Source organism: Aethalodelphis obliquidens, unplaced genomic scaffold (assembly GCF_003676395.1).
Source record: "Aethalodelphis obliquidens isolate GAN/ISIS:26980383/991018 unplaced genomic scaffold, ASM367639v1 scaffold4, whole genome shotgun sequence".
NCBI lineage: Eukaryota > Metazoa > Chordata > Mammalia > Artiodactyla > Delphinidae > Aethalodelphis > Aethalodelphis obliquidens.
Window position 1 is genome coordinate 25,885,071 of NW_020837948.1, and position 17,200 is coordinate 25,902,270.

A 17,200-nucleotide genomic window follows, 5' to 3' on the forward strand; every position below is an offset into this window, starting at 1 on the left:
GATATATAATTTTAAGTTTATATTTCCTGCAGGATGGTGACATGTGTGTTTTCCTACCCAGAGGCAAAATGTACTTTCCAAAAACTTGGACACTGCCCATTGCATTAAATTTAAATGTTCCCTGTGTATACAGACAGTAAAAGTAAGCAAAAAAACTTACACATTCCTTTTTTTAATATATCAAAAATGTTTCCAAGGCAACATTATTAAAATGATTATACCACAGTTCCTAATATAACATCAAGCTCTAAAAGGAAGGTACAGAGAGGGCAGAAAGGTTTCATCCAGTCAGTGATTTAGGTGCTCTTCTTTTCCTCACCCAGTAAATTCACAGCAGCTTTCTTGGCTGTTAGGAGGAAAGAAAATTGCATCAGAGCTATCTGCAATGCGGTTCTGTGCCTAATGTAGCTACTAGATTAACAGCTTGGATGACTCATGCTCAGATGAGAACATACCGAGGTTTGTGGGCAGGGCTAGGAGAGTTTCCCGGAAATGGACAAGAGACCTCTTCAAGGGCAAATCCTGAGTACTTGAGCAGAGTTACTGAAGATCGTCTGGCCTAGCCCCCTTGTAGTGACTGTCACCTAAGCCATTGCCCTCTGTCCTCCTTTAAGTATCACAAGAAGTAGAGATTCCTTGAGCGTATAGTGTCCCCTACACATTCAAGAAATTCTCCTTTGTGCCTGAGTGCTCACCTGTACAATTTCACTAAGTCTCAATCTGATGACAACAGGGTCGGCTGTCTATGCCTTGGTGACAAAAATCAGAGAAAACCATCATTCCCCGAATCAAGAAATGACGGAATACTTATATGCATGTTTATGTTTTATCGTTGTGCCACCATTTCCTTGTATGATGGGAAGAGTTTGCTGTAAGTGTTCAAGTTCATGGCACGAAGCTACATTCATCAGGAAAATATTCTTATATCTGTGGGATATTAAGCCCCACCTACCCTGCCTAATTACCAAGTGGCTTGAAATGTGCCGTAAGAATGAGTGTGATATGCGTGATGGGGCAGGGGGGCGTGTCCTGGAAGCCTCCAGGCCTCCTGAGATTCCACAAACTGCAGCTGTTCTTGATGGAGCCCCAAGGGGAATGCCAGCCAAGGAGGCCCTCCTTGTTCACCAGCTGCCTGACAGCTGCTCTCCCTTCACTCAATTAAAATTGCTGAACAAAGTTTACACAGAAACTGCAGCTTCTCTCTTAACTAGCCTTTTGCAAAAATGTCCTTTTTGGAGAATCCAGAAACTGGGAGAAAAGTCTAAAATGTGTCAGCACCTAAATTCCTCTTAACTTATTTTCATTCTCACACCTGTGTTTAGGAATGTATCAAAGTAAAATCGGATTTCAGAGTACTGAGATCTGAGAGAATCAAAGACTAAGAAATGTGGGCAAATTAGACATAAATGACATCACCAGAGGATGCTGGTTAGGCTAAGAGCAAGGAGGAACAGTTAAGAAATCTCTTAAAAAGGAACTGGCGATCCCAAAGCGGGAGGATGTGAGGAAACTAAAAAACGTTCTGAAGGAGACTGGAGCCATGTGCCCAGGAGTAGGCGTCGGGAGAGAACGGCCTGTTGGGGGGGTGGGCGGAGAGCACACCACTGCGGGGACACACAGCTGCGGGGGGACCGTCTGGGGGATCTTCCTTCCTCAGGGGCCAGGTCACCTCTTGTCTCCCACTTTCTCATTATTGTACAACTTTTTTTTTTTAATTCTCTAATTCTATGCCCATTCTCCACTTTTTAAAACCCTTACTGTGCCCTCTGGAATTTAAGTCCCATCATTAGCGAGATCTCCTCTATCCTCATCCATTTCTCTGAATGTTTCCTTCACCTTGTTGCTTTTACAGAAACCTGGCTGTCCCCTAAGGACACTGCTTTCTCAAGTTTCGGCTGTTTTTTCCTTCCATGACCCTGGTACTACTGGGTCTGGAGGTCCAGAAAGCATCCTTTGTTCTTCAGGGCCATGTTCAGAATCTCATGTCATCAAATTATCTTTCCCACTAGCCCTTCTTTTTCCAGTCCACTGACCCTTGGGCTGTGCTGCCTCATTTCTTTAAGATTTTAACTCCAAACTTAGTATCACTCTCTAGCACTACTCTTACTTTAATTATCAGTGATTACGATATTCTTCCAGTATCCTGGCCTCTTGGTTCCTCCCCTCCAAAAACCTGGACGTTCCACCCTACCTGCTCCAGCCTACCGCACGTCCTCACTGTCACAACCAGTAATGGCTGCCCCTCTCCGGTCTCAGCGCCGAGCGTCCCACTCCACCATCACCTCCTACCTTTGCAGCCCGCTCCCTCTATTTTCCTGACTCCGAGTTCTTCTTCCCCCACCACCTGGTTGTATAAGCCATCGATTCTATCACCCCTTTCACTGTTCCTCACTTCCCTTTTGTCCTCACTTCCCTCCTCCGCCATCAAACATGAACCACTCGTTAGATCCCCCTTCAGAGCTCCCACTTAACCAAGTCAACCCGGACGCAGCTCTCCATCTATCCCACAGCTGCACCCACACAGCTGGAAATGTGGCTGGAAAAGAAAACACTAGCAGACTACGCGGCCTCACTGTAAGTCCAGGAACACAAACCTCCCGTGAGCCTCTAATGCCCCCTGGCGATCACACGACACTGTCCTAGTCCATCCACTCGCCCCTGTCTTAGAGCGGCCAGCACATTACAGTCACACGCGCTGGTCACCGTGTCACCTCTGGCTGTGTGTTGTGTAAAGCTACAATGGCAGGGTTGAGTAGATGCCACAGAGACCTGACGGCCGGCAAAAGCTGAAGTATTTATTATCTGACCCGTTACGGAAAAAGCTTGCTGACCCTCGTCCTAAGTAACTATTTCATACCATCTCCCCTTTCTATCACCTCCTTCCCCACCCTCTCTCAGTTGACCTTCTTAGTTTACTGAGGAATTTGATGTGATGTGAAAATCACTTCTGTAAGCTCTCACCATCACATACGCTCAGCTACCAGCATCTTCACCCATCAACACTGATTCCCCCACTATGATTCTAAACTGTTCCTGCTCCTACGACCAATCCCTCTATTTGTACTCTAGACCCTGTCCCCTCTGGTCTATTCCAGGACAGAGCTCCAGCAATTCACCTTCTCACTCCTATCATTTTTTTGCTCTCTACTGGATCATTCCTATTAATTTTCAAACCTACTTTGTTTCTTCTACCTTAAGAAAAAGAAAAAAACATCCTCAGGACCCTAGTACCTTCCTCCAGTTACAGCCCCATTCTTCTACTCCTCTCTGCGGGAAACTTCTGAAAAGACTAATCTATGTTCTCTCATGCCCTTCCTCCCATAAAATCCATTCTGATCAGGATTTTGCTCTCACCACCCCACAAATTCTGTTTTGTCAAGACGACTAGTGCCTTCCTCACTGCTAAATCCAAGAGTCAGTTTTCGGCCTTCAGCCTCCTTGACCCGTCTGTACCGTGTGACCACAGACCCCTCCCTCCTCTCTGAAACAGTGTCTTCACTTGGCCCCAAGGATACCACAGTCTCGAGTTTTCTTGCTTGCTCAACTGGCCAGTCCTTATCAGTCTGCTTTTTTGGTTGCTTCTCATTTCTTCGATCTCAAATACTGGCGGCCACAGGGCCCAGGCCTCAGACTTCCTCTTTTCTAACTACACTCACTCCCTTGTGATCTCATCCAGTCTCATGCTTATTATACTGTCCGTATGTGGGTAACCCCCCTCCCCCAAATTTCTATCCCTAGCCCTATCCCGTCTCCTGAACGCTCAACATCCATATCCACCTGGCTGTGCTGACTTCTCCATGTACCCAGTAGACACAAAGTTATGTCCAGAACTAAATTCCTTATTTTCCCCTCTACACCTGTTAACACCCAGTCTTCCCCAGCTCAGTGGCAATTCTATCCTTCCATGTGTTCAGGCTAAAAAAACTTGGCCTCATCCTTGACTCCTCTCTCATACTCCATGCCTGATCCATAAGCAAATCCTACTGGTTCTAACTCCAAAATATATCAAGGATCTGACTTCTTACCTCCTACTGCTACCACTACAAACAAGCCACCACCACCATCTTCAGCCAGATCACCGCAATAACCTTTTAACTGGTCTCCTGATTTCCTTCTTGTCCCCCTTCAGTCTATTCTTAATACAGTGGCCAACATAAGCCTGTTCCAACAGAGGACGAATCATGTTGCTCCTTTGCTCACAATTCTCCAGTGGCACCCCAGCTCACGCCCATCTCACGCAGAATAAAAGCCCAAAGCCCCTACAACAGCCTGGAGGGCATTATATGATCTGTCCTCTTCCAGCTCCACTCCCCAGCCTCTCTGACCTTGTCTCCTTCAACTCTCCCTCTAGGTCACCCCCTGCCAATCGTACTCTGCCCGCTCCCGGCTTTTGCACATATGCCGTTTCTTCTATCTGCAGCTTTCTTCCCCACGGTTCCTACCCTTAACACTTTCAACTTGGACTCAGTACAGCCTTCTTTGTGAGGATTTGCTACATCACTCTATTTAAAATGGTAACCTTCCCTTCAGCCCCTGGCGCTCCCTATCTTTCTATCTGCTTATTTTTTCTCTGTATCATATGCTAAGTATGCCATATAACTTGCTTTTCAATGGTATTGTCTCTCTCTTTCTCTCAACAAGATTGTAACCTTCATGAGTTCACTATGGTCCATTGGTCTGTCTGGTTCCCTGGTTCATGCCCAGTGCTATGAACATGCTTGGCACATATTAAGCACCTCAACAAATAAGTATTTGAATGAAAGGATCAGGAGAGCTGAGAGAGAGGGCATTTTTTTGGCCCTCTAACAAAAGCAGTGTGAACAGCATATTAAGCAGTTCAACCTGAAATGAATTAAAGAGATGGCACTTGTGTATAAATACAGATGACTCTCTGAAATCTCTACCCACCAAAGGAAAGTCATTTTTCCTAAAGTGCTGACCGAATGATGTGTTTTATGTGACATGGCAGAAGAATGTCGGGAAAAGTAAAGGCAACAGGCAAAGTCTTGGGAAAGAGATCCCGGACTAGCCCTGGCACACGGCTGAGGAAAGGTTATAGGACACAAAGTGAGGAAGCTTGTTACGTGGGCTCAGTATATCCCATGTCCTCTCACACGCTGAATCAGCTGTCCCCGAGCCATACCTTCTTTAGAGATGGCATCTGCAGTCTCTTTGGCTTTGTCCTTCAAGTCATTCACCATGTTGTCTACCTGCGACTCGTGCTTCAGGAATAAAGGACGGATGATGCGCGTGTAGAGCAGGTCCGCTCCGTTGGCCGGGCTGGGAGCCATGCACCACAACAGGAAGCCACACTGCACAGAGGAGAGGCAGCATGGTGACAGAGGGCAGCGGCATCTGACAACACACGCTGCCACCACTACTCTGGGGATGGCACTGCCTCTGCTATTTGCCCCAACAGCATTTCCAGTGTTTCCTGCAGGATACAGGTGCACTTTTCTTAGATGGAAAAAACATGACAAATAATGACCTAGTAAGGGAAAGCTGAGACTGACAAAGAAAGGCAAAACACACCAAGTCCAGCAGCTTAACTTCCTTCCTAACTTGGACCACTTTTTAGTTGACAGTTACAAGAGACTTTTATTAATTATAACTCTTAATCAATTAAAAAATAGTATTTGTGTGTGTAAACCCTGTCCACGTAGGTATCTATGAGGCTTGTTCTCAACAGGCTTACCTCAGTAAGTTTGTCACCTTTACTCATCCTGTTATAGAAAAAAATATCCTGGCCATTCTTGAATTCTTCCCTTAGTGGGATCTCAGTTTTGGGTAGATCTTAGCCTTCAAGGAATCTTTACAGTCAGCTGTTCATCACCTTTCACCTTGAATGTAGATATTATCCCTAACTCTTTCTTTATGGCTCTACTTTGCTATTGAGATGATAAATTGACAAGACTTCTACCCTAAAAACTTACACAACAAGAATTGTCACACTATGTTTACTTTGAAAAACCTTTACTGTTTATTCAAATGATAAACAACTCAGCACTTTAAGTTGTCCAAGCAATTTATTCCTCTATAATATAATGAATGAGCGAAAAAGGGAACATTCAGAATGATATGCTCATTTCCCTAGAATGTTTGATAAACAGCATACTGTGTTCTTTCAGCTTAAAAGCTTCTAACTATATTGTATTCCACACAGCATAGGTGACTCTATAAAAAACAGGAGTCATTTCTTGAGATTCCAATTCTGTAGTTTTTACTTCTCCTCCTTAAAGTAAAATCCTTTCAACTTCTTATGCCATATATATATTTAATTCTACAGTCCTTTTACTCCAAATCAAAGAATGTATTCAAATAATCAAGAAGCTACGTTCCTTTCTAACATGGTCTTTTAAGTTTGCTCTAGAGATGCAAACCTGCTAAGGGGCTACTACTAATGACAGAGAGCTTGAGTTAAAATGCACACATTTGTGCCCAAAGCTCACCCCAGCAGTACCACGTTGGCTCTGAGAAATTTCCATTACACTTTGAACTTCTATGACACTCAAAATACAAAACAAAATGCAGGTTCTAAACAGATTAGGGCCGGGGGGCGAGCTTTCAAAAGACAGGGGTTACCAGACTGGATTTTAAAAAAACAAACTATGGCTATATGCTTCTGATAAGAAACACACCAGAGATAAAACCAATTAGGAACACTGAAAATAAGGAGATGAAAAAAGATGTATCTGACAAATACCAACTCTCAAATTAGCTCACATATTATAGTAATATTAATAGTACGTAAACATAAGGCGAAATAAGTAAACAGTGATAAAGAAGGAAAGCAGTTTGTCAAGAACAATTTGCCTGAAGCTATATATCTTTGAAATACGTAAATATATATAGCATTGTATTTTTTATATTTACAATTATATAAATTTTAATTTTTATAATTATGTAGTTTATAATTATATATCACTTCCAAATATAGCTTTGAAATGTATAAACTTGAAAGTCAGAATTATATAGATAAATGGACGAAATCCACAATCGATTTTTAACATTTCCATCAGAAATTGATATATCAAAAAACTAGAAATCAGTAAGAATACAAAGCAAAATACACAGAATTTAAAACCTTGATCTAACGATATACACAGATCTCTCCACCCAACAAACTGGGGACTAAGAGAATTGTATACTACAGTATATAGAGGTAAGAGAACTGGGCTCAGAAAAACTGGTTCCAATCTTCTTACTAGCTGGGAAAACCTTGTGCAAGTTAATTGCTCAAGTCTGTTTTGACTCTATAAAAAATATATATATATATTAAAAGAAATTTTAAAAAATCTACCTCATACAGATTTTGTAAGAAAATAAGAAACACTTTGAGCATCGAGCATAGTAAGGCTCTGTCCCTCTCCCAAGAATACTGTGTCTTCTACCAACATCCGTGAAACAGTAACAAGCTACCTCATTAGAGCTTTAAACCAGGTAAAATCAAATCCCAGGACCAACATACACCCTTTTTAAACAATTATTTTGTTCTTACCTCTCCTTTTACTACCTGAAATGAAATTCAAAGTCATGACATATTTACATACACAATTACCAAAAAAAAAAAAAGTTTTCTAACTGGAATATAAAGAAAAAAAAAGTGAAAGTAATTTATTAAAAAAATGTATTTTAAAGTGTAAATATTCAAGCCAAACTGTATTAGAAAACAATATAAAATAATAAGTAGAATCAGTGACTATTAACAGCTACAAAATTTTCTCTATGTATTCCCCAAAGGTTGCCTCCTTTCCATATCAGAGAATTCAGCCAAATGCAATTCACTGCCACAATCTCCAAGTTATGATACCAAGCCAGCCCTCTCTTCACCTCTCCCACCCCTTACGTGCGACAGACTCCAAAACTCATTTACTGAAAATGGGATGTTCAGAGTTAGGAAAGCAAAGGATGGGAAAGCATGGCAGTAGGCAGGGGAAGGGCAAAGATTCAGACTGGCCATCTCGTAGTCTCACTACAGCTGTGTGTGCAACCACCCAAAACTCCAGTGAGCCCGCACAGACACACAGTGGCAAGTAAGACCTTCTGTTACAGGTCCAAGCTCTTAAATGAAGCCAGTTCCTTGAAATATCCTCAGTCTTTAGTGTGTGTGTACAGCTCCACGTTTACTTTTAGTTTTCCCAGTGACTCTGCTCCAGCACACACTGGGCTTGGCCAGCCATCCTTGTGAAGATGTGCCAGAGAAACCTGGTTTTCTGAACTACACATTTGCATTAACCCAAAGTATGGAACTAAGTGTGACTAAGTGTGACTGCAGTTTTCACTGGCTTTAGCTTTAATGTCCTCTGCTTACAGCCAGGTTATTAACAGGCAGACCCTAGAGACCATCTCTCTAGTTGACATTTCCCTGTGGTTTTTAGTATCCAAACATTCATGTTTTCCATCATTTGTTGTTGTTGTTGTTGTTGTTTTTTCCGGCCACACACACAGCATGCGGGATCTTAGTTCCCCAACCAGGGATGGAACCCGCACCCCCTGCAGTGGAAGCGCAGTCTTAACCGCTGGACCACCAGGGAAATCCCTCCATCAGTTGCTTATATAGGTAACGCTAATACACACACACACACACCTAAAACTTAATAAAACAATTTAGACAAGATGATATACAGGAAAAGGAAAAGTTACATTCTTGACAGAACATCGGAATTCTGTGTGGACATTGTGAAGAGAATGCAGTGTCCAAGGGGATGTGCCATGTACTACTTACTGCAAACAAAGCAATAGTTTCCCACCAACTATATTAACTATTTGGAGCGCAGGAACTATTTGGATTTAGTTTTTAGCATCTAACATCCAATATATTTGTTATTTATACAGGGGCATCTTGCTGTATTAATATTTAGGAAATTGGCAGGGAGTTTTAAATTGACATGTAATACATTTTAATTTTTATTATTTAAAATTGTAAGAAATAGTCTCCTGGCTGGTATTCCCACGTAGAATATCTAATTGTCAGGAATGGATTATTGATGTAGACACACATGCCCATAGCCCTCAAGGTGAAGTAGAAATGACTCACTGGGTTAAGAATCAGGAGAGTTGGTATCTGTTCTATGACTTTAGGTAAATCAAACAACCTCTCTAAGAGTCGATTTTCTCTTCTGCAGGATTTTTAGGAAAGTCACAAATTAAAAAACGTACAAGATAGTAGTAGTATTACCAAGTCCTACAGTTCTTACTGTTGTTGAAAAATCTCTGAAATATTACCTGCCTATGCAGATAACAGCCCTTCAGCAACCCAGAAAAGCTGATTCATTCACCTTTTCTGGATGAATTAAGCATGGCTACCAGACAGGACCAGAGCCAAGAGTCTACATTTTTGTACCTCTGCAATGTGATTAACTTTATAGGCTATTCTCCAGGCTGTTTAGTTAGTTCTTTCTGGTACCCTCTAGCTATCGTCTTGAGACAATAAAATAATTACTGCTCTTTACCCACATCGTGAGCATTTTCCAGTTCTCATATGAAGTAACTTTCTTGTATTAAAAATAAAGTTAATTACTATTCAACTCTCAAGGTGATATTCAGCCACCAGCTTTTAAAAGTCCCTTTTCTTAATCTATGTAACTACTCTACAGCCGAGGAATACCCTGAGCTACACAGATCTGGCCATCCTTTTAATCAAGCTGCCCTCAAAGTGCCAGCTGACGAAACTTCCAATGGCAAACACAAGCCCACTCAGACACAGAGTTCAGACAAAGAGTCCGGCCATGCCATTTCAACTCAACTCTCGGCACTATTAGCAATGACACACTAAATCCTTAAATTACAAATTAAAACAGGCCAGATAATTCTGTCAATGATTCTAATGCTGTCACTATTCAATTTTCCCCTAGAAGAGGTATTTCCAAGGTAGGGATATATTTAATATGCACGGTTTGGGACTAGCCTGGTGAGAACTGAGAGTTAATGCCAGAAAAAATGTATTTCAACACTGACTTCCTGGTATGCTGCAATCACTTGATCAAAAACAGAAGCCTTGGGAAGCCTTTGCAACACAGCCACGAGAATAGCGAGAATAGTAATGAGCTAAAGTTAAAACAGACTGCTCAGCATGCACAAATGAAAGGTAAAAACGAACATGTGAAGGGGAAGATTTTTCTATCTTTTTTGCCTCCTACAAAGTTAAGAAGAGAAATGTTATGCTCTTTGTCAATGGGTGAAACGATACAGGTGACGGTCTGGATCAGGACTTAAACTTGCCAAAATTTATTCAACCTTTATTTTTAAAATAAATCTAGAAGATGATTCAAATGAGAGTAAAGATGAGGTGCAAAGATACTCATTGTAGCATTAGTTAAAATAGCAAGATAAATATCCTAAATGTCTATTAACTGGGGAATGAATACATTATCACCTATAATGGATTAGACATTTATGTCAAAGAATATTGAATGAGAAAATACTCATAATATTGTGTTAACTGAAAAAAAGTGAGTTATAGAATCATATATATATCATTGGTCCCCAACCTTTTTGCTACCAGGGACCGGTTTCGTGGAAGACAACAATTTTTCCGCGGGGGGCGGGAGGTGTGGTTCAGCTGATAACGCAAGCGATGGGAAGCGGCAGATGAAGCTTCACTCGCTCGCCCGCCACTCACCTCCTGCTCTGTGGCCCGGTTCCCAACAGGCCACGGACTGGTGCTGGTCCGTGGCCTGGGGGTTGGGGACCCCTGATATATATGGTTTCAACCATACATAGATGGTTAAGACAATAACAACTGTCTTACATCAAGCAATTTATCTGCACATTAAAAAAGAAAAGGAAGACTACCCTAAGATGATACCAGTGGTAGTCTTCCAAATACTATTTTCTTCCCTATCTAAAACATGCCCCAACACACATGCACACACACACAACACAAATGCAAACAGTATGACAGCAGGGATTTTGTTTTATTCACCAAAATCCCTTGACCTAGAACAGATTCTGGCACATAGAGGTTCTAAATAAATATCTGCTGAATAAAGAAATACACTACTTTCACAATCGGAGAAAAAATTTATTTTTAAATAAATACATTTATTTTTAAACCTTCCTGTTCAAAGATGGACCTCAGAGCAAAGCTCTGAACAGGCAGGATCCACTTTTTCTAGCTCAATACATTGAACAGTATCGTCTCGACTAACCCTTGATGCCTAATCGTTGGTTCTTCTTGTATTCCTGCAATCTTATAGGCTGCTTTAGAAAAATGGGGGGAAAGGCCAACAACACTAATTCTGCAAAAGATAAAATAGTCAACATGGCCTTAGTTGCAGGTCTCCTTTTCATCCTCCCACACAATCACCTTGTGATTGTAGCAATGGCGCAGGTAAGATCTATGCTAGTCCTTAAAATGGGATATTCTCCTACACACTCTGCAATTCAGAGACCTTTTCTCAGTCAGTTCACTGAAGCCACTCAGAATACGCCACTAATGCAGGAAGAAAGCATTTTTATTGACAGCATAATCAATTTTCAATCATCTCAAGTATATTATCTATTTGGAACATATGCGGTAAATTCACTCTCTCATTCTGGACGCCGTGACATCAAACAGCTGGACACTCACTACTAATGGATGTGCATTTGTTTTACCGTTCGGGAGGAAAATTTGTTGCAAAGCAATTTTTGTAATGTACTTCAAAATCAAATATAAATGACTTGGTGATTATCTTTTATTTTGGATACTTTCTACCTCAAGGGGCCTCCATTAGCAGAGGCGATCAGGAGCAGGCTGAAGTCGGGCTTGTGTTTCGGAAGTCTGAGGTCAGATACTGGTGTGAGTGGTTCTGCTGACGGGATACTGTTCAGGGCAAGCAGTGGGGCCCAAGGCAAAAGCCCAGTTTCCTTCTGTTAGAGACCACAATGTCACGTCACTGCCATCAGATGGATCTTATTAAGGGGTTCACAAATATTTTAAGTTTAAAATATGGACATTCAAATTAAAGATTATAAAATTATTTTTATAAATGCTAAATATCTTTGGATGACAAAAACACGAAAAATCCAGCAATCTCTGGAATCTTAAATCTTCCCACAGACCAACTTTTTTCCCATTTGTTTTGAAGGAAAAATTTTCTGCTGTGTTACAGGCATTCTGTGGTAACAGCATTCAAAATTAAGAGAACATCCATGTTTTCATTTAAACTTTTAAACTATTTAGCTTTTTTTTTTTACCATAAGTGGTTTCATACTGTAATATTCTATAATTTTTTATAATTAATGAATTATGCAAAATTTCTATATCTACAAATGGATCATTTCATTTAACTGTATGGATGTACTATTAATTCATTTAACCAGTTACCAGTTGACGGACCCTGCAGGGTTTTTTCTTTTAATAACTTTTATTTATAACCAAAAATGCTGCAGTAAATGTCCTTATGCAGCTCTCTTATTCGTGGTGAAGATTTCCTAGGATGGATGCTTAGAACTGCTAGAGTATCATTTTTCATTTTGACAAGAAACTGTCAAAGCCTCCTTTAAAAAGGCTATTCCAATTTATAGCATTACCACCACACATCCATTTCCCAATATATTCACCAATACCAGATATCCTCAACCTTTTGAATACCTGCCAATGTAATGAGCAAAATATGGTATTTCACTATTTTAACTCACGTTTCCCAGACCACTGACTACTCATATTTTCTTCTCTTCTGTGAAATGTCTATTTATAACCTTTGTTCATTTTTCTCCTTTTCTTCTTACTTGTAAATGTTTTTATATATTCTGGATATTAATCCCTTATCTGGTGTAAGTGTTCTAAATACATCCTCCTAGTCTGTCATGATTTTATCTTCGCTTATACTGCCCACTGTCATATAGAAATTTCTGTCTTGTTTCTATACCTCCAAGTTAAAAAACATTCTCCTATACTTTTTCTAAAACAGAGGTTTTGGCATAGAAGTCCTGCCTTGTGAGGCACTAAGGAGAACAGCTAGGGACTAAGTAGCGAGGGCAGTTCCTCCTCAAGCCCTCCTGCTCCAACCCCTAGAGCTATGAATTCCAACTTAGGAGCACCTGCTTCTAGTGCTGCTGGGGGAGCAAAGGGTGACACCTGCACCTGAAGAGCTGTTTAGTGGGGGAAGGGAATCAACTGTGGCTCTTCTGCTGCCTGGGGTTCCCCACCCTAGGACTCACACACCCCTACCCTGAGCTTATGGACTAGCATGGATCAGGGTGTGGCCTCCTCCATTCTAACACCCGATGGAACAGCTGATACTCCTGGAGGAGAAGGAACTTACAGGCCAAAATAACAAGGTATTTGTAGAAAATTTAAAAAGCAAGTAAATAGAAATGTAGACATTAGGACAAATTAAAATAACAAGGACACTCAAAATAGGCCTAAATATAGAAATAAGGAAACAATTATTGATTCCGGGGAAACTAAAAAACTGCAGCAACACTGCATGTACATTATATATATACTATATGGCCCAACTAAACAGTGCTTAACAAGTCATAATAATAAAAGCGGTGAAGCCCTATCTAACCAAAATTATCCCTGAGGAAGATGAGGACATCTTTTATTACTATCAAGCCTGCATGTGTGGCAGGGAGGAAGGAGGAAAGAAAGCCAAATCCTTATCTTCCGGTGGGAATCAAGGGCTAATGTGTAGGGACTTCCCTTGGTGGTCCAGTGGTTAAAACTCTGTGCTCCCAATGCAGGGGGCCCAGGTTCTATCCCTTGTCAGGAAACTAGATCCCGCAGATATGCCACAACTAAGACCTGGCGCAGCCAAATAAATAAATAAAAGAGCTAACGTGTAAAACATAAAAATTAAAAGGTAACTAACAAGGATATTATTTAGAAACAGAGGTAAATGACAAAATAATCTGTCATAAATGAAGGGACAGCGGTTGCTTTTAAGGAAAGGCAATATAAGGGGCAGGAGTGTAGATCATCAAAACTCTTCCAGAGCTATTTGAGTCTTTAAACTATGTCATGTGTAACCCTTACTAAAGCAAATACTTAAGAGTATGAGGGAAAAGAAGAGGACCCAGAATTCATCATAAGAGCTAGACTCACCACCCTCGGCAGCTTGGGAAGTCTGGGTCGGTGAACCTGAGGAACTATTTACAACCTATGCAACTAACCGGAAGCAAGCCTCTTCCACGGAAGACACCTGAGGAATCAACTGAAGACAGTCTGTCCCATTTAGAGAAAAAGAACCAACCACTCTATCAAAAGATGCAAACTTTTCATTGTCATGTGCCTTGGAGGCCAAGGCTGGAGGTGATACAGGTGCCATTAGGGACGAGTTCAACGTCCTACTCCCTTTCCTCACACAGTAGTAGCCGAGGAGAGTTCTCTGGCAAACAACGCTTGGCAGGGCTGATCCCAGACTACTGCACCTGCCAGAGTTATTAAAATGACTTCCTCAGAGAGCCCGTTTCACGTCTGCTTTTTCCAAACCGATTAAGAAATAAGTATTTTTTTCCAGAAATAATGACTCCAGCACACCACTGTGAGTGACTGATGACCTGGTAAAATTTGCAATGTTGACGCATCAAACACAGACAACAGAGCATGAAGAGAGGATCTTGGCAAAGAGCAATGCTTGTGCTAGTTCACGGTATTTCCATCTTTTATTACTATCAAACACATTGTAAAGACACAATTGCTTTGGCTGTTTCCAAGATAATATACAAAATAAGTTAGACATGTTGAATCCTGTCTTCCTGTTTATTAATCTAAGGCAGAGCCACAGATGTCCAACATTCAAGCATCTGTTCCTATTCCTTGTATAGAGGTCCTGAGATGGAGTTTATTTCAGGGGTAGGGCGCAAAGCAAAAACACAGATGGAAGAAAATGGCAGTTCAGGAAAGCCAACGTACCTTCAGCATGTAGTAGAAGGGGAACCATGACAGGAAGAGGTCAGAGAAGAATTCGGCAATGCTGAACACACCATACACTACCCAGTAGGTCAGCCACTGGGTATCATCTTCTTTGTTTGGACTCTCTATCGCTTTAATTCTGAAAGGCAATACAAAACCAAGTGTATCATGTAGTAAGATCTCAATGAGACATTTTCAAACATACTTTCACAGCTGCCCTCCAACACCAACTGAGAAACTCAGGCAAATGTATGCATCATGTCACTAGATGCAAAAGTACAACATGAAAACAGGCAGCAATGTAGAGATGTCAGGACAAGCCATTATAACTACCTGTTACCAGTTCTCTGGTTACCAGAGAAACCAGCACCAGTTGTCCCCTGGATCTCTACTCTGCTTGAGTCTCCACCAAGGCTCCAGGAAATACCACCAATGACTGGGAACTAGAGTAATCCCCACTCTCAAGTGGGGTCCTGCCACTAGGGATATATCAATAATTCACTCAGGTAACTCAGTTCTTATGCACTTTTAATAACTGAAGTACATCATGGTGAGGAGGCATTCCATAAAAGACCTTCTGGAACATAGTTTAGGCACTGTCCAAAGTTCACAACACACTTCATTACAAAGAGGTGAAAACAAACATCATGGTGTCCATTTGGTTTCGACTGACATTATGTGATCCTCAGGCTGTGACCTTTCCTCCTCTTATCAGTTAATATGACTTTCTCAGTATCAACTACTGCTTAAACAAAATTTACTCTGTAAATGAATAGAACTAAATTTAAAATAACCTTCTTTTACTTCTGAATCACAGGAATTTCTTCCAGTCCTGGGAATCCTTTCATTCTAAACCTCAATTCCATAATCTTTTATCCTATCCTAATACATGCCTGGATACTTATTGTAACTGAGCTGGACTACAACAGTAAACTAGAAGAAACCTGAATCTTGTTTAGCCTATGCGATGGGTTAACTATTAAAAATACATTGGCTACTTGGTAACACGGGTTCACCAAAGAGACAGGCTGATGAATCATGCTGAGTCATCCCCTAAGAAAGCCTCTGAATTAATTGGAAGTAGCTGTGTGTGTAGGTGTGAGTGCCTGCATGAGTGTTTTAAGAAGATGACTGAGCAGGGAAAAGTTATAACTGAATGAGATGACTGCTAATGAGGAAAAGGAGAGGAGGGAGTGATTAAATGAATGCTGCTTTGAACGTCAAGAATAAACACAGAATCATAAAATGAATTGAAGGCAGCTAATTATAAAATAATGGCTTCTCACATGTGGACTGTGTTTGTGTTTTAGCTTTCCTCAGGTAGAAGCTAGCTGATGTAATAGAAGGCCAAAGGAAAAGCGTAGGCAAGCATGTGAACCAAAGAACTAAAAAATGTATACCCTTTACACGTAAGGTTTTTTTCCCCTCTGCGCTTTATTTGGTATAGAATATGGTTTACCTATTTATATTTAAGTGGATTTTTAAAGTTATCATTACGGTAAAAACTTGTTTCTTACACATCCATCCTGGGCAGAGGGGATACATAGTTATATTTCACTTAAGGTCTTAGTTTTGGGAACCAAAGCAGTCCATGACTAAACAGCAAACACACATCCACACACAAATTCAACTGAAACAAACATTTATGAAACCACTGATATTTTCAATTCCATTCTATGTCATTATTATTTTTTTATTGAAGTATAGTTGATTTACAATGTTGTGTTAGTTTCTGTTGTATAGCGAAGTGATTCAGTTATATATATGTGTATGTATATATACTTTTTAATATTCGTTTCCATTATAATTTATTATAAGACATTGAATGTAGTTCCCTGTGCTATACAGTAGGACCTTGTTGTTGTTTATCTATTTTATATATAATAGTTTGTATCTGCTAATCCCAAACTCCTAATTTATCCCTCCCCACCCCCACTCCCCCTTGGCAACCACAAGTCTGTTCTCTATGTCTGTGTGTCTGTTTCTGTTTTGTAGATAAGTTCATCTGTGTCATATTTTAGATTCCACATATAAGTGATATCATATGGTATTTGTCTTTCTCTGTCTGACTTCACTTAGTATGATAATCTCTAGGTCCATCCATGTTGCTGAAAATGGCATTGTTTCGTTCTTTTTTATGGCTGAGTAATATTCCATTGTGTATATATAGATATATGTAGATAGATAGATAGATATACACAGACACACACCACATCTTCTTTATCCATTCATCTGTTGATGGATATCTAAGTTGCTTCCATGCTTTGGCTGTTGTGAATAGTGCTGCTATGAACACTGGGATATGCATATCTTTTCCAATTATAGTTTTATCTGGATATATGCCCAAGAGTGGGA

General features: G+C 40.6%; 1 protein-coding gene across 1 annotated transcript in view; it reads right to left on the reverse strand.

The window, feature by feature from the left end:
- REEP5 (receptor accessory protein 5) overlaps positions 1 to 17,200 on the reverse strand; it is a 40,901-nt gene continuing 23,701 nt past the window's right edge. The window contains exons 3-5 of the mRNA XM_027100114.1: positions 14,846 to 14,984; positions 5,144 to 5,312; positions 1 to 346 (exon numbers count right to left, since the gene is read on the reverse strand). Coding sequence (XP_026955915.1) covers positions 297 to 346; positions 5,144 to 5,312; positions 14,846 to 14,984 — 358 coding nt within the window. The 3' untranslated portion in view covers positions 1 to 296. The remainder of the gene's footprint in view (positions 347 to 5,143; positions 5,313 to 14,845; positions 14,985 to 17,200) is intronic.